Source organism: Melospiza georgiana, chromosome 2 (assembly GCF_028018845.1).
Source record: "Melospiza georgiana isolate bMelGeo1 chromosome 2, bMelGeo1.pri, whole genome shotgun sequence".
Taxonomy (NCBI): Eukaryota; Metazoa; Chordata; class Aves; order Passeriformes; family Passerellidae; genus Melospiza; species Melospiza georgiana.
This window is the reverse complement of record NC_080431.1, coordinates 117,961,049-117,987,306: the sequence shown is the minus strand read 5'-3', so window position 1 is coordinate 117,987,306 and position 26,258 is coordinate 117,961,049. Positions and strand designations below refer to the sequence as shown.

At 45.7% G+C, this 26,258-nt stretch overlaps 1 protein-coding gene across 2 annotated transcripts in view; it reads right to left on the bottom strand.

Moving 5' to 3' along the window:
• Positions 1-481: 481 nt before the first annotated feature.
• KCNJ6 (potassium inwardly rectifying channel subfamily J member 6) overlaps positions 482-26,258 on the bottom strand; it is a 171,624-nt gene continuing 145,847 nt past the window's right edge. For both annotated transcript variants that reach the window (XM_058019207.1, XM_058019206.1), the window contains one exon: positions 482-1,372. In XM_058019207.1, the coding sequence (XP_057875190.1) occupies positions 1,047-1,372 (326 nt within the window). In that variant the 3' untranslated portion in view covers positions 482-1,046. The remainder of the gene's footprint in view (positions 1,373-26,258) is intronic.

The window sequence follows — 26,258 nt, the reverse complement described above, 5'->3', positions numbered from 1 at the left end:
AGCAGATTCCCTGGATATTGCACGTTAAGGATAACACCTCCACATGACACATGCTTGCTCTATGGAGAGTACACAGGAAATTCTGGTTAGCCATGAGTTTGCCACAGCCTCAATTTTTCAGTTGAACTGCCCCCAGAAAAGAGTAACCGGGAAGGGCTTTGCCTTATTTGTAAACATTTTCACAGTATGTCAGGAGTACAATTCTCTACCCTGCCCTCTCCCAGACTTATGGCTTTTTAGAGTGAGTGAAACAATCTGTTTGGCCAACAGTGAGGTACTCTAAATAGCTGCCAGTCTGGTACACTGAAGAAAATGTTACCCACTCGAAGAGTCATAGAGGGGAGGGGAAAGAAAAATAAATTAAAATCAATTTTACACTGCAAATATTTGAAGAGAAATGCCTACTCGACGGGTAGTTGGTTTTTGCATCCCAATATTTCTAGAGCTCTGTTTCTAAACCTACATTAATTACACAGCTGTGTACATTATTTAGAAGTTCTTTACTACAGTACTTTTGTACATGCGGCGTTTATTACTAAATGTAGAGAGAAATAGTTACATAAGGCATATGTACAGGGTCGTGGGGGATTGCAGGTCCCTCTGCTCACCTTCCTCTTAAAGCTGCAAGGCCCATTCCACTGTCACCCAGTCTATGAAAGTGTCCTGAAATACATAAAAACTCAGTCAAGGCCCATTGCTTTGATGGGCATTAATTAGTCTCTCCTTTAAAACCCCTTGCATCCATTTCCTCTGCGTTCAGGGATTGGTTTTTGTGTGGTTGATGTGGATAAACCTGGAGGTCTGCACTGGAGAGGGGCCACCAGTCACTGCCACGGGGAGATTCCACCATCCCTGGTGGGTGTTGCAGCTTTAACCCACGCCTTGGCTTAGTCTGGGGTTGAACTTGGGATTTCTGATCTAAAATGTTTATTTTCCGTGAGTTACCAATAACAGGAAGAGAAAAAAAATTAAAGGCGTGTTGCAGAAAGGAACAGGGAGCAGAGAGGGAGGAGATAAAGGAGGTGGCCTTTATTTCTCCCCTGGTCCTACACTTTGGACTCATTCTCCAAGTTGGCCACGTCTCCGTTTCTTTCGTTTTGGTCTTCTTGGTTCTTCTCCTCCTCCTCCGTTTCCAGCTCGGCGTGTTGGTCCAGCTTGCTGGAAACAGACCAGGTCAGGGGCAGTTCTGCTCGGCTGGCCATCTCTGCCAGCTCTTTGGCACTGTAAACGGGGGTGTTGGTCTCGTAGGTTTCGTGAAAACTGTTGTAGTCAACCTCGTAAAACCCGTCCTCCAGCGTGAGCACGGGCGTGAAGCGATAGCCCCAGAGGATCTCACTGGTGATGTAGGAGCTGCGAGCCTGGCACGTCATCCCTGCAGCAACAGAGAAGGAGCAAGGGCTGTAAGCAGGACCCACGGCTTCCCCAAGACTTTAATTTATTTATTTTTCTGTCTGTAAGAAGGACAGAATGAGGTTTGACATCACACGAGGCGGAGCTCACCAAGCAGGTTTAGGGAGCGTAAATTGACGCCTGGGCATGGCTGATAAGGGCTCAGCCCAGGCTCCGCCCAGGGGAGGAGCCAAGCATTCCTACCTGGATCCAATCTGAGGTGCTGGGACAGCAGAGCAGCCTTTGCCCCCTGCACTGCCAGAGGAGCAGCTTTCTGCTGCCCTGCATGGCCAGAGGGAGCCCAGGCCCATCTGCAGCAGCCCTGGAGCTGCAGAGGAAAACTCCCCCCTTGTGCAGGATCCCTGCTGCAGCAGAGCCACAGCTGGCACTGCAGGAGGGCTGAGCCCCCCTGGGATGGGGCTGGGACACCGCCCTGGCACACAGGGACAGGGCACGGTCTCACTCTGGTAGTGGTTTTTTGTATTACTGCAGTTTTGTTTTTATATTTTCTTTTTTATATTTTTCCTAATAAAGAACTGCTATTCCCATTCCTATATCTTTGCCTGAGAGCCCCTTAATTTCAAAATTATAATAATTTAATGGGACTGTGCCACCACCCTGACCCACAGCGTGTCAAGGCACGTTTCCACTCTGGCAGTGCTGCTTTGTATTATTGCCTTTTGATTTTTATTTTTTCCTTTTTTTTCTTAATGAAGAACTGTTATTCCTATTCCCATATCTATGCCTGAGAGTCCCTTAATTTCAAAATTATAATAATTCAGAGGGACAAGGTTTACATTTTCCATTTCAAGGGAGGGTCCTGCCTTCCTTAGCAAACCAAGGCTTTACAAACCAAGACAGAACCTTTTGAAACCAAAATTAAATGTGGAGGAAGTTCTCAACCCCTTGAGGTAAATTCCTGCAGCTGATTCCTGATGGAGCCGTGGCACTCAGGAAGCAGCAGAGGCCCTGAACTGTGGCCTCAGAGCTGAGTTTTGCACCTTGTCCAGGGCAGGGGGAGAAAATGGGAGAATTCTGCTTCATCACAGTGACCAAAGAATCCCAGACTGGTTTGGGTTGGAAGGGACATCAAAGACATTCCAGCTCCAACCCCTGCCATGGGTGGAGGTCTTCTCTTAGGTCAGGCTGCTCCAAATCCCAACCAACCTGGCCTTGGGCACTGCCAGGGATCCAGGGGCAGCCACAGCTGCTCTGGGAACTCTATTCCAGGTCCTCCCCATCCTCACAGGGAACAATTCCTACTTCCCAACATCCCATCTGATGAGCTCTTTGGTGTCAGGATGACTCTGAGGTGTTAGAAAGTTTCTTTTTCTCAGCTTTGAGACTGAAGAAGATGGGATTATTTGGCTCTCATTCCCAAGGTTGTTTATTTGCAATTATTTAATTCATTGTCTTTTTGACTCACTGAGGTCTGCTTGGTAGGTTGGGTTGAGGGACTCTGACCACCCTCTGGGTGATGTTATTTTTTTATACAAAGAACTTCATGTGCTTTATTTACAATAATTTTTCAATGCTTATCGTTTATGTTAGACAGTCTGTCTCTACTCTAAACTGTGGTGTTATTTTTTTAATACTAAAAACCACATGTACTTTATTTACAATAATTTTTCAATAATTATCACTTCTGTTAGACACTCTGTCTCTACTCTAATTTAAAAGTGTCACTATCACAGCAGAAGATGGAGGACAAGAAGAAGAAGAAGGAGAAAGATTTGACATGCTCAGATTCCTCCATCTTGCCTCTTGAACCCCCATTCTAAAAACCCCAAAATTCTACTTTTCTACTTTGTGGTAAATTCACTGCCATTCTACTCAAACTCTTGGGGCTTGTAAATACTCACACAAAGTTGGGAATTTTTTCCACGGGCTAAAATCAAAGGCACAGGTGTTTCTGACTCCAGGCCAAGGTCTCTGAGCCCCTTGCAAGGGTCTGGAGTCCTCCAGGTCAGCCAGAGGGATGTCCTGGGTTCTGACACCCATCCATCCATCCATCCATCCATCCATCCATCCATCCATCCATCCATCCATCCATCCATCCATCATCCATCCATCATCCATCCATCATCCATCCATCCATCCATCCATCCATCCATCCATCCATCCATCATCCATCCATCCATCATCCATCCATCCATCCATCCATCCATCCATCCATCCATCATCCATCCATCCATCCATCCATCATCCATCCATCCATCCATCCATCCATCCATCCCTCTATCATCCATCCATCCATCCATCATCCATCCATCCATCCCTCTATCATCCATCCATCCATCCATCCATCCATCATCCATCCATCATCCATCCATCCATCCATCCATCCATCCATCCATCCATCATCCATCCATCCATCCATCCATCCATCCATCCATCCATCCATCATCCATCCATCCATCCATCCATCCATCCATCCATCCATCATCCATCCATCCATCCATCCATCCATCCATCCATCCATCCATCATCCATCCATCCATCATCCATCCATCCATCCACCCATCCATCCATCCATCATCCATCCATCCATCCATCATCCATCATCCATCCATCCATCCATTCATCCATCCATCCATCATCCATCAACCATCCATCCATCCATCCATCCATCCATCATCCATCCATCCATCCATCCATCATCCATCCATCCATCCATCCATCCATCCATCCATCCATCCATCCATCATCCATCCATCATCCATCCATCATCCATCATCCATCCATCATCCATCCATCCATCCATCCATCCATCCATCCATCCATCCATCCATCCATCCATCATCCATCCATCATCCATCATCCATCCATCATCCATCCATCCATCCATCCATCCATCCATCCATCCATCCATCCATCCATCATCCATCCATCCATCCATCCATCATCCATCCATCATCCATCCATCCATCATCCATCCATCCATCCATCCATCCATCCATCATCCATCCATCATCCATCCATCCATCCATCCATCCATCCATCCATCCATCCATCCATCATCCATCCATCCATCCATCCATCCATCATCCATCCATCCCTCCCTCCCTCCCTCCCTCCCTCTGGCAGTGGGAGCCATTCCCTGTGTCCCGTTCCTCTACAACGACCCCAATATTGAGGGAACGGGATGAACCTGCACCTTTCCTGCAGCTCCAGGAATCCCGGGTGGATTTCCAGCATCCCACCTCAGCCTCACCCCGTGCCCTGCTGACCCTTTGCACTCCAATCTGTGTGCTGAAGGATTTGTCACATTTTTGGGCTATTTTTGGGTGCTCAGGAGAAGAGGAAAGCTGCGTGGGCTATTAAAAACAAGCCAAAGGCTTGGAGTCAGGACCCCCTGCTTGATCCCCCTCTTCTCCTGCAGACCCTGTGTGGGCTCTGGCAAATTCCCCAGCTTTGCTTTGCTGGCTTCGTTTCTCTGCTGTGCCACCAGGAACACGCCGAGATGGAAAAGCAGAAAGCAGGAGATGTGCTGGCACTGGATTCTCTTCCTCCTTCCTCCTCTACAATTTTTTTTTTTTGCTGTCAAATTTGTACTAAACAGCTCTCCCTAGTGTGAAAATGATTGCCTCAAGGAAAAGAAATAAAAAGAGACAGAAATTTGGAATAAAATTTCCAGAGTGCCACCAAGTCGGTGTCAGAAACATTCCATGGGAGTTAACTGGTCCTCTTTAATCAAGCTAAAAAGAAAGAAGCAAAATGTTGTGTTGGACCCTGAATTCCCTGCAGTATTTTAAAGCTGGGAGCATAAAATCATAGAATTTAGGTACAGCTGAAAATAAAGCTATGGTAGTTTAGTTTATTTGAGTAAACACCCCACAAATATATATATAAATACATTAATGTATATAAAAATATATTTTAAATATATAATATATAGAAAATTATATGAATATATATAAATATATCTATCAACATATATGTATATATGTATATATACATATATATTTATATATAAATTTATATATAAATATAAATATATTATAATAAATAAATAGATATAATATATTATATATTATAATAAATAATTATATGATATAATTATAGATAATTACAATATAATATAATATAATACATAAATAATAATATAAATATAAAAATAGATAATATATAAAGTATGTAAAAATATATAATATGTATTAAAATATATATTTTATACATTATATATATATATATATATAAAAAATCTCTCATTCAGTGGTAGCAAAAGGGAATAATTCCCAGGGGTTCTGATCACTTGGTTCAGAGCACACCTGGGAATTGGTTGTTTATCTCACCCTGAGAAATGTCAAAACGTCCTGAAAGAAGTCAGAACTCTACAGGTGCCTGGGAGCCTTTTAAATATTTTAAATATCTTTGCTTCAGCATGTCTGGTGTGGAACCCTTGTGCAGTGGATTGTGAGGCAAAGGGAGTGAGGACAGATTTTTTTTATCCTTATGAGAATACAAAGAGTTAACTTTTGCTGGGTTTTGTTTGTTTTCTTTTTCCTTCTATAACGTTAAAACAGGTGTGGGTTAATTTTTTTTTCCCTGCCAACAATACGTGTAATTTGATATTTCCATTTCCACCTTTCTCACTCGGAGGGAGATCACCGTATTTGAGGTTTTATTTGCTGCCACCATCTGTGAGTGCTGCTCAGGGGTCTCTGTGGTGGCTGGGGAGGGAGCAGGGACCAGCTCCATCCAGAAAATCCAAATTTCCACGGAGTGAGTGGGCTGGAGCAGCTGCTCTGACCACCCCACCCCAAATCACAGAAAATCACAGCTCTGCAGGAGAACGTGCAGATTATCAGCTCCCATTTGCACAGGGATGAACGTGCAAAGGAAACTGGAGCCATAATTTCAAGTCAGTTGAACTTTCTGATGCTCTGAATTATATTTCTTGCTAAAACAATTAACAGGCATTAAAAAAAAGAAGTTTATATTAAGTTAAATTCTAAACAAAATCTAAATTGAATTGGTCAAAGCATTCTGGTTTCATTCTGACTTCTTCAAGTGTGATATATTGTGTAATGCAACACCTAAATAAGAAAAAAATGGGCATGCTTTAGTCCTTTACAATCTGTTAAAATGCATTTTTTGCCCCAGCAGGAGATCTCAATGCCAGTGAAATGATATTTTCCAGGGGAAAAATTCTGAATTGGAAATGCTTGATTTACTTGGGTACTGTTTCTCCTATCTGGAATTAAATACTGGGTAATTTGTGTCTAATTTTTGCTTTCTGACAAGTGGTACCTGCTGAGGCAGGAGAGTTCTTCTGATCCAGCCTCAAATGTGCTGCCGCTTTCAGCAAAATGTACCAACATATTCTCAATAAACTGCTTGTAAAGAAATGGTAATTTTACCCAAAAAATTGCAATTTTACCATAAATTTACAATTCAACCAATATTTAACCTCAATTTAGCCTCATACCCAGGCTGTGCCCAGCAAATCCTGATGTGTCTGAATTTTGATGTTGTTTTTCAGCTGATCTTTTCCCAATGGGTGATGATTACATTTTTCTGCCACCGAAATCTGGGAAATTGATTAAATCCAATAATGCCTGACCAGGGAGAGAGGAGCTGGTTCCAGAACTGGCATTCCAGAGCTGGGAGCTCAGTTCAGAGGAGCTGGAGCATGGAATGCCTGGATTCTGTGCCCTGCTCTGTGTTTGGTTCTTGGGATGCATTTATGGATCCAGAGCTTCCCCAGATTTCAGATCAGAGCTTTGTTTTTCCTTCTGGGTGCCCAGCACGCGGGGATTTGGGGGAATTTTGGTTAAAAGAAGCTGCAGCCACCAGTGAGGGGCTGAAGGGACCCTGGATGGATCTGGATAGAGCTGAGATGATCCTGGCTGGATGTGGATGGAGCTGAGAGGATCCTGGATGGGTCTGGATGGAGCTGGATGGAGCTGGATGGAGCTGAGAGGATCCTGACTGGATGGATCTGGATGGAGATAAGTTGATCATGGATGGACCTGGACGGAGCTGAGAGGATCTTGAATGGACCTGGATGGGGCTGAGAAGATCCTGGATGGATCTGGATGGAGCTCAAATGATCCTGGATGGATTTGGATGGAGCTGAGAGGATCCTGGCTAGATGTGGATGGAGCTGACATGATCCTGAATGGATCTGGATGGAGCTGAGAAGATCCTGGGTGGATCTGGATGAAACTGAGAGGATCGTGGGTGGATCAGAAGCAGGTTCCTCTCTCTCCAATCCTCACAGGGGAGGCAGAAGTTGGGAATTGGGCACATATAAAATAAAATAAAAGTAGGAAGTGAAGAATAGAAAATTCCTGACTCAGAGATGTGCATTTGCATCCCAGAAAGGCAAATGTCACCTGGGCTGCATCCACAGCTGTGTGAGCAGCAGGGAAAGGGATTGGGATTGTGTCCCTGAGCCCCTCAGGTGATTTCCCAGCTGCAGAGCTGCCCCAGCGCAGGGAGGAGCTGGAGCTGCTGCAGAGAGCCCAGAGGAGGCTCCAGGATGGGCAGAGGGATGGAGCAGCTCTGCTGGCAGGAAAGGCTGGCACAGCTGGCATTGCTCACCTGCACAGGAGAAGCTTTGGGCTGAGCTCAGGGTGGCCTTGCAGGGCCTGGAGGAGCCCCAGGAAAGCTGGAGAGAGACAATTGCCAGGGGATGCAGGGACAGCACACAGGGAATGGCTTCACACTGGAAAATTTACAGGTTTAGATCAGATATTAGAAACAACTTCCTCCCTGGCAGGGTGGGCAGGGCTGGGATGGAATTCCAGCCCTGGATCCCTGGCAGTGCCCAAGGCCAGGCTGGGCACTGGGGCTGGAGCAGCCTGGGACAGTGGGAGGTGTCCCTGCCATGGCCGGGGTGGCACTGGGTGATCTTTGAGGTCCCTTCCCACCCAAACCATCCTGGGATTCTGAGATTCTGTGAAATGCATTTGGCTTTGGGAAAGGATTGAACATTTTTTGTGAGGAGCTCTTCCAAGATGGCATCCTTCAATGAATGTGTATGGAAAGTCAATCTTTAATGGAAAAATGAACACCACCCTCAACATCTGCACCTCTCCTGGGGAACAGGAACTCAAATCCCAGTGCAATGGGACTGACACCAACACAAGGCACTGCTCAGTTCCTACTCGTGGGGATTAATGCCAAAGGACGTCTGGGAGAAAAAATCCCTTTCCTTGCAATGGTGTTTTCTGCAAAAGAAACACTTTCTGTGACACTTTGTCCCTGCTGCACTCCTGTGCTGTCACTGCTGGGGGATAAACATTTCATTAAAATAGAAGCGTGATCTATTCCACCACCTCTTCCACACCTAATTCCAGCCTGCATGTTTGGGTGGCTTTTGTTCCTCTCCTTAAAATCATCCTGAACATCCAAGGTTTGCTCCGTGCTGAACTTTCCCGACTTGGAGCTTTTTATAAAAATGTCACATTTTCCTGTTTGTAACGCCAGGATTAAAGACAAAACAGTGTGAACACGCAGCTTGGCATGCTGCAAAATCCAGGAAATAAGGCAGGATTGGGAGCTTTCTGACAGCAAAATCTGTGAATCACCCACCAAATATTCTGGGGGTTGTTTTGAGGTTTGTGGCTGAAGAGAGCAGAGGGGGAGATGAAAGAGAGCCCAGGGTAAAGCACTTGATCCTGCCAGGCAGATCCTGTGAGAAGGGATGCTTGGAAATGCAGCACAGGCAAAGGTTCCAAAATCACTGGAGATTTTGGGAAGCAGCAGCCCAATTCCTGTTCCAAAATCCCTGGGATTTTTGGGAAGGCACAGCCCAATTCCAGTTCCAAAATCCCTGGGATTTTTGGGAAGGCACAGCCCAATTCCAGTTCCAAAATCACTGGAAAGCCACAGTCCAATTCCAGTTCCAAAATCACTGGAAATTTTGGGAATCCACAGTCCAATTCCAGTTCCAAAATCACTGGAATTTTTGGGATGCAGCAGCCCAACTCCAGTTCCAAAATCCCTGGAATTTTTGGGAAAGCACAGCCCAATTCCAGTTCCAGAATCACTGGAAAGCAGCAGCCCAATTCTAGTTCCAAAATCCCCGGAGTTTTTGGGAAGCCACAGCACAATTCCAGTTCCAAAATCACTGGAATTTTTGGAAAGCCACAGCCCAGTTCCAGTTCCCAAATCTCTGGAAATCCACAGCTCAAATCCAGTTCCAAAATCCCTGGAGTTTTTGGGAAGCCACAGCCCAAATCCAGTTCCCAAATCCCTGGAGTTTTTGGGAAGTCACAGCCCAGTTCCAATCCCAAATCCCTGGAATTTTGGGAAGGCACAGCCCAGCTCAGTGGGGTCCCCAGGGCGGTTTTGTAACTCTGCCTCCTTTTAGGTGGGCTGGGACGAGCCACACTCGGGTGGGTGGAACTTGATTTTAGAAGAGAAAACTTGAAGAAATCAGATTTTCTAAAGATACCCCGTGTTCAGAGATGATATTTCTGTCTTATGCTTCACCTGAAGGAGTGGCAAGAGGGCTGGGGGAGAGGAGCTCCATGGTTTGCAGCAGGAAGCTCTGAATCCCAGGCTCTGGGAGGAGGAGGAGGAGGAGGAGGAAGATCTGGGCTGGTTTTGTTCCTATTTTAAGTGAAGGACTTGGGTTGTAGATCTTCTCCCCTTTAATTTTCTTGGTGGGAGAGAATTTAAGCAACCTAACATTTGTTGATGTCATTATTTAATGTGATTGATCAAGGCCTTAATAAAAATCTCTTGAAGGGAAACCATTGAGCACGTTAAGCTCCAAGTTCATCCGACACAGCAATGCTCTTTAATTAAAATTAAAATTTAAATTTAAATGAGGGTTTATTGATATCTTGATCACAACAAAAGACTCAGCCAATGCCAGGCTCCCTGCAGCTCTGATTTTTGATGAACTTTTGCAGGCCTTCTTGCAGCTCTGCACTGAAAATCATCTGTGCTGCAAATCCTCCCACTGAGTAGCAAGTGGGTTTGGATTTTTATTCTGAGTTGTGTTTTTTTTTTTTTTTTTTTTCTGTTCATGGGATGAGACTTATTAAGTTGATGCTTTCAGGTTAATAATATTTGGCTATCTGACAATGTGAGCAGCATATTTTTGAGATGCAGAGAGTGGCTGCCTGGGGGAATGAGATGCAAAATCTTTCACTTCTGAAATGCTATTTAATATTTAATATGTCAGAGTTTGTATCCATATTTATCTGCTTGGCATCCTGTCTAATAGTAGAGGCTATTAATACACCTGCTGGTAGATCAATGACCATTTTGGAAAAATAAATATTCACTTGGTTTTCACTGACTGTGGTTGTATTGGAGGTGGTGTGGAAGAAGCCGATTAATCTTTAATTACTGCCCACATTTAGCAACAGGTCCAATAAAGGAGAAGAGCAGGAATAGGGTTGGAGTTTTAGGAAAGCTTCAGTTCTACTCTCCTGTTGTTTCTATTATGGAAAAAAATAGGAACAACACCTTCAAGCTCTGGGCTTTTCAGTCTGGCACTTTCCTCAATGCCTGAATTAATTTAAAGTAGGGAAGAGGGGACCAAAAAAAACCAGCTATATTTTTTCTATTTCTTCATATTTAAACTGATAATATTTAAACTAATTGTTTCTGTTGTAGAGCAGACAAATCAATCTGTGGCAAAATGTGTCAGATTTTCCTCAAACAGTCCAAACCGGTGAGGGAGCAGAGAAATTCTAAGTTTCTTTGACAGCTGCACCTCACTTGTGGAAGCAACAAAGAGTCATTAGGACTTTTAAATTTTCCTTAGTTTAACAATAATTATATTGGATGAAAAATTTCAGGAAAAATAGTTGATTTTAGTAAGGAAAAAATAAAGAACTCGAGACAAGTGGAAAATAAAGAACTTGAGTGTGTGTGGAAAGGGAAGTAAGGTGAGGGTGCTCACATCCAAACTGCAGAATTCCCAGAGCAGAGGTGCTTAAGATGATGGAAAACAGTCTGAAATTAAATGAGGGGGCTTTCAAAGCAGGGAAAACTTTCTACAAAAGCCTCCATAATGTCAGCTCTGCTGAGTAATGAATGAATTCCTGTTCAGTCCTGAGTTTTGTGTCCAGCAAAGTGTGACGGTGTTTACAGGGGTAAAGAGACTTGTATCTGACTCCATGTTTCAGAAGGCTGATTCATTATTTTATGATATATATTACATTAAACTATACTAAAAGAATAGAAGAAAGGATTTCATCAGAAGGCTAGCTAAGAATAGAATAGGAAAGAATGATAACAAAGGTTTGTGGCTCGGCTCTCTGCCCGAGCCAGTTGGGCTGTGATTGGCAATTAGTTACAAACATCTAACATGGGCTAATCAAAGATCTGCCTGTTGCATTCCACAGCAGCAGATAATCAATGTTTACATTTTGTTCTTGAGGCTTCTCAGCATCTCAAGAAGAAAAAAAATCTTAAAGAAAAGATTTTCTATAAAAGATGTCTGCAACAGCAAAGCACACAACCAGGAGTTTTGGAGGGGGTGATGGTCTCAGGGTGCTGTGGTGATGGGTGAAAAGCTGCTGGGAGCCCATAGCTGTCCCTGCGCTGCTCAATCCCGGCTTCCCTGCTGGGGCTCCTTCCATCCTCAGCATCAGTCATGAGGTGGCACTCTTCTCCCAGCAGAGATGCCTTGGAAGTGAGACTGTGTCTAAGGGAAAAAAAATAAAAAGGCAGCAATGCCTGGAAAATATTGAAATATTGTCGAGGGATTATTGTAAAAGTTCTTTGGGAATGTCTGGGCAGGGAGGATTTCGTGTGGTGCGGCAGGGATGGGTTATTTGGAGGATGTACCTTGCTGAACTCTCTCTGAGCTCACGATGGGGCTTTCCCTGATTTCCTCCCGGTTCCCAGGTGGGTTTGGGGCACTCATGGCAGCAGCTGCAGCCCAAATCCTCCTGCAGGACAAGCACAGTGCCACAGGGTCCCTCCTGCAGCTCTCACTGCTGCTGCTGCCAGGGCACTGCCGCTTTGGAACCCTGTCCTGATCCAGACACTGGACTGGAGCGTAAACTGGACACCCCTCACTGCCAGGCCTCACCCAAATCAGGGCTCCCAGGCTCAGAGGTGAACAGGGGAAAAACTAAATCTGGGCATTTCTGGCTAAAACCATCTGTATTTAATGCTCATGTGAGTGTTTGATGAGAAATTTTAAATTTTCCTGATTCTTGCCCCAGTGAGCAGCGGTTCAAACCAGCAGCACCTTCCAAGGAAGGGCCTTGGGACACTGAGCACACCCAGAGGGGACAACGAGGCTGGAGAGAGGCTGGGAGCACAAACCCTGTGAGGAAGCCCTGAGGGAGCTGGGGGTGCTCGGCCTGGAGAAAAGGAGACTCAGGGCTGCCCCCATCACTGTGCACAGCTCCTGAAAGGTGCCTGTGCTCACCTGGGGCTGGGCTCTGTCTGCAGCAGCACTGACACACCCAGAGCACACAGCCTCGAGCTGCACCAGGGGAAATACAGGGTGGAGAGCAGGGAAAAGGTTTTTCCAGCAAGGGTGAGAAAGTTCTGGAATGGCTGCCCGGGGAGGTGGTGGAGTCCCCATGCCTGGGTGTGTTTAACAAAGCCTGGATGTGGCACTGGGGGCCAGGGTTCAGTTGGGCTGTTGGGGCTGGGCTGGACTCAATGGCCTTGGAGGTCTCTCCCAACCCAGAGATTCTGGGAATTCTGTGATTCTGTGAATGGGGATTTTGCTGTTCCACACTGCAGACCTGACTCAGATCTCCACGTTTTACATCTCCATGGGATCCTTGCTAAATCCCAAGCAATCTAACCTGTCTGCTCGTGGGGCAGCATCCCCTGGCTCCTGCTGGGTTCCTGAGGTCTGTTTAACCTCCAGGGTGGAAAAGAGAAATAAAATTTGATGTGGTCTCTTTGAAAACTTGCAAAGTCCTTAGACAGGACAAGGGGGATGTCTTCAAGCTGACAGAAAGTAGAGTTGGATGGGATATCAGGGAAGAATTCTTCCATGGGATGGAATTCCCAGGGCAGGTGGGGCTGCCCCTGGATCCCTGGCAGTGCCCAAGGCCAGGTTGGACACTGGGGCTGGAGCAGCCTGGGACAGTGGGAGGTGTCCCTGCCATGGCAGGGGTGGCACTGGATGGGCTTTGAGGTCCCTTCCAACTCAAACCAGTTTGGGATTCCATGATTCTCTCCATGCTTGCAGTGGATCAGGTTTGGGTACTGGGGGAGCTCAGGGATGGGTTTATTCCCTTTGGTGCTTCCTGAAGAGTGAATCACAACATCTGTGAGGACTCATGGGACAGGCTGGACACAAGGCAGGTGTCACTCTGAATTTTGAAGATTTTCTAAGCCTTTCTGACGTTGACATTCTTGCGGCGAACTTTCTCACACACTTTCTGTAAATAACCCATTGTTTTGCGTTCCTTTATGGAGGAGGAGAAAGTTGATAGACTGTTAGTCTATCCAGTGTCATTGGAGAGGTGGCACTGTCACCCTCCAATCCACTTGCACTCTTAGAAAACTATAAATGTTAGAGTCAGAAAATAAACTTCCCTTTTTCTTCACCTTGAGAACAGCGGTGCGCGCTTGTGTTCTTTCATGTCCTATAGTGACATCCAGGTGATAAAAGGGATGTGAGTCTGGGAGATGTTCAAGAAGACATTAGGATAATGCTCAGTCCAACCAGCTCTGAGCCCTTCTCTCCTCCCACCACAATAAATTTTTTCCCTGGCTGCCAAATCAAACACCAAAGTGAGCACTGCCCTCACTGTGTACTCCGAGAAGAGGAGTTTATTTTATCCAGAGAGACAAAAGGAGCAAATATTGTGCACAAAGCCCTTTGCCTAAAACTGGGAGGTGCTCTGGGACAGCTTTAAGATTAATAGGGCCACCTTGGCTTCTCCCCAAAGCCCAGCTGAACATCTGCGCCCTGAGGTGAGGAAACGCTCAGTCACCACCAAGGCTGAGCTCCCGCCTGGCCAAGCTGAGCTCAGCCTCTCACAGCTGTCTCAAAATCTTTATTCACCTTAATCACACATTTCTAAAGGGAAAAAGGAGACAAACCAGCAATTGCTTATTCCCAGTAGGAATGTGAGTACTGGAAATTAATTGGAAATGTAACAACCCCATCCCAACCTAAATCCTGACATTCCACATGGCACAAGCTGGGCCCTGCTTCCACAGAGCATTAACTGCAACTCACTCAGTGCAACCAGATCATTTTGTTCTTGTGTTTCCTATCAATTTTCCAATTACATTTTATTCCAATTCTGCTGGAAGTGCAGGTCAGTGGAAACACAACAATACAGGCACAGAAATTATTTTGCCTGCAAGTTTGCATGGGGACCCAGCAGCCCAGCAGGGAATGAATTATTGAGGCTCAGGAAGAACAGGACCAGCAATATTTGGCTCTTATTTCATGACCTCTTATTTCTTATTTCATGACCTCTTATTTCCTTTTTCATGACCTTTCATCTGAAGGCCTCTGAGGTAGGGATTTGTTGTTATTTTTCTTTTCCAGTGTAGAAGTTGAGGAAGGGAACAGCGAACTTGCCCTGAGGCCTCATGGAAGGTGGGCAGCAAGGAAAGGCTGTGGTGAGGATTTGAACAACCTGATGGCCAGGTGGAATTTTGGCCAGCTGGATTTTTGCTGGTCTTTGGTGGAAACAGGAGGATTTTTTTGGCCTGGAGCACTGATTTGGATTTCATGGGGAGCTACAATTTTGGAACAATTTTTTTTTTTTCTTTTTTTTCAGGTCCTGCAATTTCAACCCAAATTTTGGCTCAGTGTTGGGGTCTCAGCAGATCTCAGCATCTTTCCCTTTTCTCTCCTCTGCTTTATGGGAGAGTATGGGTGGCAAAAGTGGATGGGTTGTTTGGGGAGCAGAAGGAGGATCAGATGAAACAATCACAGAACACCAATGTGTTTTCCTGGAGCAGAATTTGCACTTCCTCAGCCTTTTCCTGTTCTCTGTGCAGTGCAGCTCTCTCCTCCTTTTAATCAAGATTGAAAAGTCCCTGCTCCCAGAATAATGGAGCCTTTGCCTGGGGTGACACTGGGGGGCTGTGGCAAGTGCAGGGACACCAGGGCAGTGACTCCACCTTCCCCTGTGCCCAAAATCAGCAAATCCTTCATGTGGGAGCCTTGGGAATCCTCAGTGCCTTCAAATGCTTAATGTGACCTGTTGATTATCATCAAAGGAGAAAATTCCTTGAGTCATAAGAAGGAAAGAGAAGAGAATTTAACTGGCAGCAGGGAGAAGACAACTAACAGACCTCAGAGCAGCACTGGGAGGGTTAAGAAATTGTTACAAGAAAATATTTGGGAAATCATGAATTAATTTCCAATTAATTGGTTGGGTTCTGTGGATGCCCCATCCCAAGGCCAGGTTGGATGGAGCTCTGAACAACCTGGGATAGTGGAAGGTGTCCCTGCCCATGGAAGAGGCTGGAACAAAATGATTTTTAAGGCCCTTTCCAAGCCAAACCATTCTGGGATTCCATGATTGCAAACACATGGTGAAACTGAGCAAAAAAATCACAACATATCCATGGTGACAGGATTAAATCAGCTAAGCCAAGGAGTGAATCTCTGCTGCACCACCACAGCCCAGAAATGTTTGGGGTTTTGTATTTTTGCTGAAGTCTAATGGCATTTCCTCACTTCCTCCCTCTCCCCACTCACAAAAACGTTTGTAGTGCTGAAAGCTTCACTCCATTTCTAATTTGGGAAGATGCTGTGGCAAAGCTCATAATTCTTTTGCTGCAGTTTAGCAGGGTAGTGTTACACAATTTGGCTACAAGAAATCCCTGTAATAAATGACAGCTCTTTCAGCCTCCTGGCAGTGTGAGGCCCAGCCATCAGTCTTGTAAATGTTCCCATAACCATTGAAAAGTTGAAATAATTTGGAACTGTGGCTTAACACATTATTAATCACAGAGCAAAGGGTTTGCTGTGGTCTCAGCAGGAATATGGATGTAACCTCCTGTGATTCTCTCAGGTGGCAGCTCAGGGGTAAAAGCCCAGCTAATGACTGGACACAGAATTCAAGGCCAGCATTCCTCAAAATTCAGTCAGCTATGAAGGCTTTCACTTAATAAATCCCCTTGGGAATGCGGACAGGTTGTTTGTGTGTCCATGGGGGTGTTTATCACTGAAAGAGGAGGTGATTAATGATTAATGAATCCTTCACTGTCCTCAGTGACAATGAGAAACTGAGGCAGCCCAGAGGAGGCTCCAGGATGGGCAGAGGGCTGGAGCAGCTCTGCTGGCAGGAAAGGCTGGCACAGCTGGCATTGTTCACCTGCACAGGAGAAGCTTTGGGCTGAGCTCAGGGTGGCCTTGCAGGGCCTGGAGGAGCCCCAGGAAAGCTGGAGAGAGACAATTGCCAGGGGATGCAGGGACAGCACACAGGGAATTGATGAGTTTGTGAGGGTCTCCAGGACAAGGGAAGAGATGAGAATCTGACCCCATGTTCTCAGAAGGCTGATTATTATATATATATTATATTATATTATATTATATTATATTATATTATATTATATTATATTATATTATATTATATTATATTATATTATATTATATTATATTATATTGTATCGTATCGTATCGTATCGTATCGTATCGTATCATATTATATTATATTATATTATATTATATTATATTATATTATATTATATTATATTATATTATATTATATTATATTATATTATATTATATTATATTATATTATATTATATTATATTATATTATATTATATTATATTATATTATATTATATTATATTATATTAATATCATATTATGCTATACTAGAACTATACTGAAGAAAGAGGAAGGATACATCAGAAGGCTTAACAAGAATGGATAATAAAAAACTGTGACTGACTCCTCAGAGTCTGACACAGCTGGCTGTGATTGGCCATTAAGTAAAAACAAATCACATGGAACCAATCGAACCTGTTGGCAAAAAACCTCCAGCCACATTCCAAAGCAGCAAAACAGGGAGAAGCCAATGAGATAATATTGTTTTTTGTTTTTTTTTTTTGTTTTTTTTTCTCTGAGCCTTCTCATCTTCCCAGGAGAAGAAATCCCGGGCAAGGGGATTTTTCCAGAAAATGTGACAGTGACAGGGAAGGGCTGCCAGTGCCAGAGGGCAGGGCTGGGTGGGATCTTGGCAATGAGGAATTGTTCCCTGGCAGGGTGGGCAGGGCTGGGATGGAATTCCATCCCTGGATCCCTGGCAGTGCCCAAGGCCAGGTTGGACACTGGGACTTGGAGCAGCCTGGGACAGTGGGAGGTGTCCCTGCCATGGCAGGGGTGGCACTGGGTGATCTTTAAGGTCCCTTTCAGCCCAATCCTTCCTGTGGCTCTGTGAGCTCTGCTCCCCCTCACTCTGGGCTGGGATTCCCTCGGGAACAGGCTCCCTGTGGTTGGTGTTTTGGGCCCAGCAATGATTCCATTGTCCAGTTTCCATCCAGCCAAAGGGACCAAAGTCACCAACCAGGCAATGACCCAAACCAAGCTTCACAAAAACCCAAATCATCTTCTGGCTGCATCACTTGGCTTTCAGGATGAAGTCTGGATGGGAGCAGGTAGCAAAGCTCTCTGAGGGGATGGAATCACTCCTCAGGATCCCATTTGGGATCTTTGGGGAAATTCTCCAGTTTTTCCTGTGGCTGCTTAATCACATGGGTGTTTTCTGAATGCAAATGTGTCACAGTGACAACAGAAAGAACCTTCCAAAGCAAACAACCCCAAGATGGGGATGCCATTAATGGTGTTATTCTCCTCTAAAAGGTTTAATTCACCCCATGAAAAATGTGGCAACAATCCCACAAATTTCCACTTTTTACTGTGCCATGTTCATGCCAAACCAGCCTGGCCTGTGGTACCTTGAGCTAAATTGCTGTGAACAATTCTCTCCAAAGAGGGAGAGCACAGTCAGAGCCCTGACACCGCAAAACTCCGGGATAATGCTGGAGCTTGTTGCTAACAGGAGAGAGATGGAGATTAAGATGACAACCGCGGGAGAAAATCCACTTTGCAGCCTTTTTTTACCCTGTCATCTGTAGGAGAGAGAGCTCCAAGCACAGCTGATGAGGTGTGATGCTTGAGAGGAGGAGAGTTTGGATTTGCAAGGAGCTCTGAATGTCTTGTTTTCCCACCAGCGCTGCCATCTCCCTTGATAAGCTCATTTCAGAAGTTAATGGAGCAGATCCTTCCCTGTGCTAATGCTGCATTGTGCAGCTTCAGAGGGGCAGAACAGCACCAAAGCAATCTGCTCCTGCTCCTGGAGCTCTGCCCTCTCCCAGAAACAGGGAGCAGCCAGAAGGGACCATCCAAAAACCCAGAATCTGAGCAAATCCTTCAGGGGAAGGAGTGGGGCGAGAGGTGCCACCACCCCCTCTGGTTCTGAGGGCAAAAATGATTTTACAAGCTACTGATGGAACAAACACCATTCCCCAGGACTGGAAAAGCATTGAAAGAGTCCAAGTTTGGCATCACCACCACTCCTCCACCCAAAGCAGGTCCCTGTGCTTCGGACTGCACGCTCAGAGGGAGGCGTGAAAAGCAGAGAGGGATAAATTGCTTTTTGCTGATTCCCTCAGCTGTGCTGACTAAAGAGACAATTCCCTCTTCTCTTGTGGTGCCAGCACGTGGCTGTGCTCGGGGCTGAGGGGGCAGCAGCTGCTCTGGGCTGCGAGGGGCAGGAGGATGACCCAGCAGGGCCCTGCCACATCAGCTGCGACAACTTCAACTGGACAATTCTAAGTTTAATTTTAATTTTAATTTTAGCCTGCTGCTCTAAATCAGACTCCAAGCCAGGGAGAGACACTGGAGGAGGGATTGTGCTGCTCTCCCTTTGGCTGTCCCTTGCCATGAGGACACAAGCCAAGCTGACCACAGCAGCTCAATCAGGAGCAGCGGTGAATGGGCAATCAGGCTGGGCACTGCCACGCACAGCCAAGGGTCAGACCTCGCTGCTGCAGCTGAATTCTGCCCCCAGCCAGGCTCCAGACAGGCAATCTGCTCTCCAGAGATGTTTTCCACACCAAGAGCTTAAGGCTGCTGTTGGTGTTTTTCTCCTGAAGGAAGATTTTCATTGGAATTAGTCCAGAATTAAGGATTTTGGGCAGGTCTCAAGAGCAGCTGGTGGTTCCCCTGCATTTCAGGTGAACCAAATGGCTTTGGGCCCTTCTTCATCTCCTACCCAGAGCAACACTGGCCATAAATCCAGGGGTCCAATCCATGCAGGATGCCAAACACCTCACCTGCCATTCCATCCCGAGATAGAATCTACACCTGTGCTTGTGTTCAGGGTGATCATTCTGTGGCACCCAAATCACCGTGGACTGTTCCCATCCTGGGGAAAGGTGGTCAAAAATGGAACTTTTTTGTTTGTACAGAGGTGAGACTGAGGAATAAACTCCTGTGACAACTGAAACTCAATAGCTGTGCCAGAAGTGCCAGATATTTTTAACTCTATCTTTTTAAAACAAAACCAAAATAGAATAGATCAAAGTTAAAAAAAACAACAGCCATCACAGCTAGCATACAATTCTGCTGATGATGGGGAGGGATGGATGACTTCTGATATTAAAAAAAAACCCCTTTATTTCATTTTCCTTTTTGTCTGTTCTTTTCTCTTTCCTCACCAAAGGATGGCAGAATGTCAGACTGACACACCATCAGGTGTAATCCTGAGCTGAGTGAAGGCTGTAATTTGATTAAGGTGCTCTGACAGGTTTTGAAACAAGGAATGAATGAACCTGGAGGATTTAATTCATTACAAGTGTAGGTGCTGCATAATGCAGTTTGCATGAACCTTCCCTGCTGCAGCAGCTGGAGCATCCCTCCACTTTCTGATCCTGATGAATTCAGTGGAACATCCCTCCACTTTCTGTTCCTGCTGAATTCAGTGAAGCATCCCTCAATTTCTGATCCTGCTGAATTCAGGGGAGCATCCCTCCACCTTCTGATCCTGCTGAATTCAGGGGAACATCTCTCCACTTTCTGTTCCTGCTGAATTCAGTGGATCATCCCTCCACTTTCTGTTCCTGCTGAATTCAGGGGAACATCCCTCCACTTTCTGATCCTGCTGAATTCAGGGGAGCATCCCTCAATTTCTGATCCTGCTGAATTCAGGGGAACATCCCTCCACTTTCTGATCCTGCTGAATTCAGTGGAGCATCCCTCCACCTTCTGATCCTGCTGAATTCAGTGGAGCATCCCTCCACCTTCTGATCCTGCTGAATTCAGTGGATCATCCCTCCACTTTCTGTTCCTGCTGAATTCAGTGGAGCATCCCTCCACTTTCTGATCCTGCTGAATTCAGTGGATCATCCCTCCACTTTCTGTTCCTGCTGAATTCAGTGGAGCATCCCTCCACTTTCTGTTCCTGCTGAATTCAGGGGAACATCCCTCCACTTTCTGATCCTGCTGAATTCAAGGGGACTGAGCAGGACTTGTGAAAGGGCAGCTAATGAGGTGAAAATGCAGGGAGGTGGATTCAGCAAATGAAGCCCTGCAGTGATCTGACAGCTGCTGAGGAAGCTCCGTGGAAAAGGAGCTGAAACTCTCCCAGAACACTGAATTGCTTTGAGATTAATTCCTCATCTCTCAGCTCAGTGGCACAAAGTGAATAAACCTGAATAAACCACTGTCCCTTGACAAAGCCTCTGCTTGCACAGGGGGCTGCTGCAGAAACTTGTTGAAACTCAGTGAAGTTGATTAAAGCCCACAATGTGTCAGCACAGACACAGAGCTGGAGATGAACAGCTGCAGGTCAGCACTGAAGGGATTTTTTCCAATTAAAGTATTAAAATTTCCTTCTTCTGTGTCCAATATGAGGGGCTTAGCAGCTGGGTGGGAATCAGGCAGTGGATTAGGCCTAATTACTCTTGGCTGTGACAAATCAGGGCTCTGGGTGGCAGATAAGGAGATGGGATGGCCTTGTGGAGCCTCCAGGGGGAAGTTTGGTTCATCCATTGCCTTTTTTTTTTTATAGTATTTTGTATTTTGGCTAGAAGAACACATTAATTAACACATTTTGGCTCTGAACACATTAATACCCAAGTATTTTTCCATTCATCCAGCACCAGGAAGGACTGGTCCCTAGTTTTTGTTTTTTGTTTTTTTTTTTTTCCTGATGTAAATTCAAGTTTGGATCACTGTGGAACAGACAACACTTCTGAGCTGGTTTTCAGACAGAAAGAGCATCATCATAAATACAGGTGTAGTCTGGCCCCAGAGAGAAGGGAGGCTCAATCCTCTGGTAGAAGTGAAGGAATCTCTTTTTTCATTCCTGAGAGTTGACTTCAGCAGCACCCACACACTGTTCCTTGTGTTGGAAACTTTAATAACTTCACTTGAAAATCCTGCCTTTTTGATGGCAGTGGAAATAACATGACTTTTAAACAAGTAGAGGAGACTGTCATTGAAGTCGAGCCAGCTACGTGGGAGTCAGATGATTAAGGTAGATGTGGTGTAGGAGGGGAGAAATACTATCATTTGGAAAAAAATACTGTATTTTGAACAGGTTTAATGTTCTCTTCCAGGAAAGGGGGGTTGTTATTATTAAGAGCATCACCAACATTAGATGCAGGGCTTGATTTTCTGTTGATGTGCCTTGGCTGTAATTGCTCCCATCCATGCAAATTGCCTAAAAATGAGCCTCAGTTATCACTGAGCTGTGCAGCTGAAGTCTGGGGGAGCTGTGTGCTCACTTTTTCAGGTGTGGGAGCAACGAGGCAGAGGGTGAGATGGGAGGGAGGGACCTGCTCTGTCCCCCTGGGCCACGCCAGTGTCTGTGTCACACCAGGGATCCATTTCTGATCCTGCCAGAAAGCATTTCACTCCTGTGGCCCAATCTGAGTTTTCTCTCAAGGCTCTGTGATGCTGTTCCTTTATTTTTTGGGCAGAAATTGCTGCTCCAGCAAGGATGTCTCAGGTTACAAGATGTAACTGGGGCTGTGTGTTCCATTCCCATCTGTCAGAGCTGGGGCAGTTCTCTGCTGTTCCTGGGGCAGTTTTTCCTTTCTCTCTCCCACAGCCAACCCTCCCTCCAGGAGATCTCTGCTGTCCATGGCCACTGAGTGTCCCTGCAGGGCTGATCCAATCCCAGCATCCCATGGGGAGATGCTCCGCCCAGGGGAGGAGCCAAGCATTCCTGCCTGGATCCAATCTGAGGTGCTGGGACAGCAAGGACAGCTTTTCCACTGCATTCCCAGGGGAGCAGCTGCCTCTTCCCCTGGAACTTCAGAGGAAAACATTGGGCTGATGCTGAAAGGTTCTGTTCTTGTTTGAAGCAGGTTCCACCTCTGAACCTGCAGCCCCTCTGCTCCTCTCTTTCCTGCCCATCCTGCTTTTTGGAGCATGGAACCTGGGCTGGGCTTGTCACCGCTTTCTCTCTGTGGGATCAAGCCAAAGCCAAACGAGGCCAAAAGACTCAGATCTGAACATTTCCCCTCCTCAGAATCTCATGCCAATGTGGGAGAAAAGCCCATTGTGCGAAATTTGGGCGTTCAAATTCAGAACTTGAGTTACTGCTCACAGTTTTTTCATAATCAAGGGATCTTTCATTCCATTGTTCTGACAGGAGACAGAGGGGAGGAAGTAGAAAACCTGCACCAACCCCTAATAAACAGAACATCTGAGGTAGATTTAGTGGGATATCTCTTGGTCTGGATGTGAAATCTCAGTGCAGTGATTATGCAAAATCCCTGGTGGTGACGTGGTTAGACCTGAGTCAAAGCAGCAAATCTTTCTGCTGACTTAGTGAACTCAAGTGCTCTCACATGCCCTGAAAACTGCTCCAGCTCAGGATCTTGGCATTCTGAGGCAAAAAAGTGTCCTCTGGGCTGCAGCAATGCCTTCCAAATTGCTGTGTTTTACCATCAAAATGCTTTTGTGCCACAAACAAACCCTTCTGCAGCAGAAAAATTCCTTTTCTCCTCCTTGACAGATTTGTCCAACGTTTAAACTGGTAGGAAAAGAAGATAAACCATAATTTGAGCTGAAAATGCTTTATACTGAGCAGATACTTCCTTTCTCAGCACAATTATTGGTCTCTGAGTCTACAGTGGAGGAATTGGTTGATTTAAACCTTAACCCAAATGACAACCACGAGGTGCTCTGTGTTAGAAATGAGTTCTGATTTATATCAATCCCTCTGTTTTCCTCCAACCTTTCTTCCCACACATCCACAAAAAGAATTAGAGGACCCTGTTACTCATTTTGCCTGGGATTTGAGTGACCATGTGCATTTGAGTGGCCTTTTCCTGGTGTTTATTGCAATCTTATGAACTCAGAGCTTTTCCAGCAGTCTGTGGCTCAAAACTCACTGAGAAAATCACATTTCTTCCTTGACAGACTCCAACTGTTCCCAGGGTCTCTTTAACACCAAGCCTTTGGGCTCACAATAATGAAAAAAAAGCAAGATTTTACAGCCTGGAGAACAGAAGGGAACTACCCCAGCACAAATAATACTTTTTTACAAGATTTCCCAGCCTGAGCTGACTGTAATTACACGACATCTATGGAAAACACAGTTGCTGCCTAATGCCACCACCTGCTTGGAATATCCTCTTTATATCAGCATGGTTTCATCATTTCCTTCCAGTGTGATGGCACGGGGTCTCATGATAAACACTTTATAACACATATTATAAAACACCAGCATGGATTAATAGCACAACCTGCATTTTCTGGGCTTTAACAGCCCCAGTTGCACACCAAGTGTCATTTTTGTGCCACCACACCTGCTCCTCCTGCTCTTTTCTTCTCCTTTTGTCCAAACAACCTACAGGTAAGTTGTGTGTTTTGTCCATTTGAATAAGTTATGGCCATCCTCCATGAAATTGCTTTAAAATGGATTTTTCCTTATCTCCTGCAGTCCTGCAGTAAGTAGAATAGTGCAGATAAGGTTTTGTGGTGCTGTGTTCACCCGGAAGGTGTCTGGATAAAGGGAACTGCTCTCCCTGTGACATCCCTGGGCTGGGGATCCTGACATCAGCCTGGGGATGCTGATACCCCTCTGCAATTTTGGGGAATTGACACTGAAGGATGTCTCTACTCCAGCTCTCTAAGCACTGCCTGGAGTTCTGGGGGTTCCATGGGGTCCCTCCTGCATCCCTGAAGAATGGTGCACAGATTTTGGTGTCCTCACCTCTCCCAGGTGCCTGTGGGATGCTGAGGGGGAAGAGAAGGGCCTGGTTACCTGACATGGATGATATTGATAAAATATTGTCCAGTCATGGAATGGTTTGGGTTGGAAGAGGCCCTGAAGGTCACCCAGTGCCACCCCTGCCATGGCAGGGACACCTCCCGCTGTCCCCAGTGTCCAACCTGGCCTTGGGCACTGCCAGGGATGGAATTCCATCCCAGCCCTGCCCACCCTGCCGGGGAACAATTCCTCATTCCCAATATCCCATCCAACCCTACTCTCCTCCATTTTTTCCTTTTTAATCCTTTCCCAGTTTTCCTCAGTCCCAGAGCTCCCCTTTACCCTCAAATTTCCACCTCTGTCTTGGCAGCTGTTGCATCCTTGGGGATTTGTTTCAGCCCCTGAAGGATGCTCAGGCTCATTTTGTGCTGCCCTCAGGCTGTGTCCATGTCCCAGTGGGTAAAGCTGGAAATCAGAGCTGGCTGAAGAGCGAGGGGTGAACAGCCCCAGCCCCTCGTGCCCTGGCTGTGGTGCAGCCCTTGGGGGGAAGGTGCTGGGCAGAAATTGCTCTGATTATTTAAAGCTTTCCTAGCATTGGATTCTGGCCACTTTGTGGACATCAGTAAAGCTTGGCTGGTGTCTTTCCCCCATCAGAGGCTCTTCAGAAGACTACTTTGAAATTTTAGGATTCTCTGTCTCCTGGATCCTGCCAGCAAGAAGTGAAAGAGTTTAATCTGCACAAAAAAAATCCAGAGGAACTCCTGGAAATGTTTTAATTTTTTTTTTCCTTACCATGTTACTCTGTTCTGCTGGGTGTGATATTTATAGAATATAATGAAAAGAGTTTTGGGAGAGATGTGATCTCTGTCTTGGCTGCCATAAAGAGAATCAGCCCTGAGATCTGTGTTTCCAGAAATCTCTGCTCCTGTTCTGTTACCTTTCCAATGGAATTCTTAGCCCATATTTCTGGGGTTATTTATTCTGTTATCTTTCCAATGGAATTCTTTGCCCATTTGTAATGGACCTGCTACACCTGCTGGAATTTTGGCTTTTGGTTCCTTCCTTGAGGGCAGATTAAGCATCAAACCACAGATGATAGATGGGAAGCATGGTGGGAGGGATGAACTCAGAACCCAAGGAAGGGCAAAAGAGGGAGGAGAATTTCCACGGAGTGAGAAATTTTTGTCCATTCCAGTGTCTCTGTTTGCCACGGACAGTTTGTACAATGAAAAATCTCAGGATTTCTGGGTCTGTCCCTGTGGAATGGCTCTTTCCATCCCTCTGCAGGACAGATTTCCTGAGGGAAGGACACTCTGTGTGGATCCACCCTTCCTCCTCCCATGGCTGTGAAGTCACCTCATGGTTGTGCAAAGCCAAAACTTCCAGTGTGGGCACTTTATCCAGATTATAAACATTCATCTGCTTCTAACCTTCCATTTGCCTCTTAATTAGAGCCTTAATTGCTTCTTCTCTGAGGCCATTAAGGAGCTGACAGGCACAGCACAGCTCAGTTCAGCCCTTCAGGGTCCCAATTCAGAGGCCACCAGAGACTGAGTCCTGCTCCACAGCTTTGGGAGGGCTTTGGGAGGGATCAAAACTGTGCATTAAACCTTAGATGGTTTTGGACTGAATTTCTATCTCTGGTGGCTTTTGAATGATTGATGGGTATTTTATATCCCTTTGGAGGGTAAAGGAAGATGTAGCAGGGTTAAAATTAATATTTTATGTCTTAAACCTTGGGTCTTGACTAATTATGAAGGGTTTAAAATCCTGGT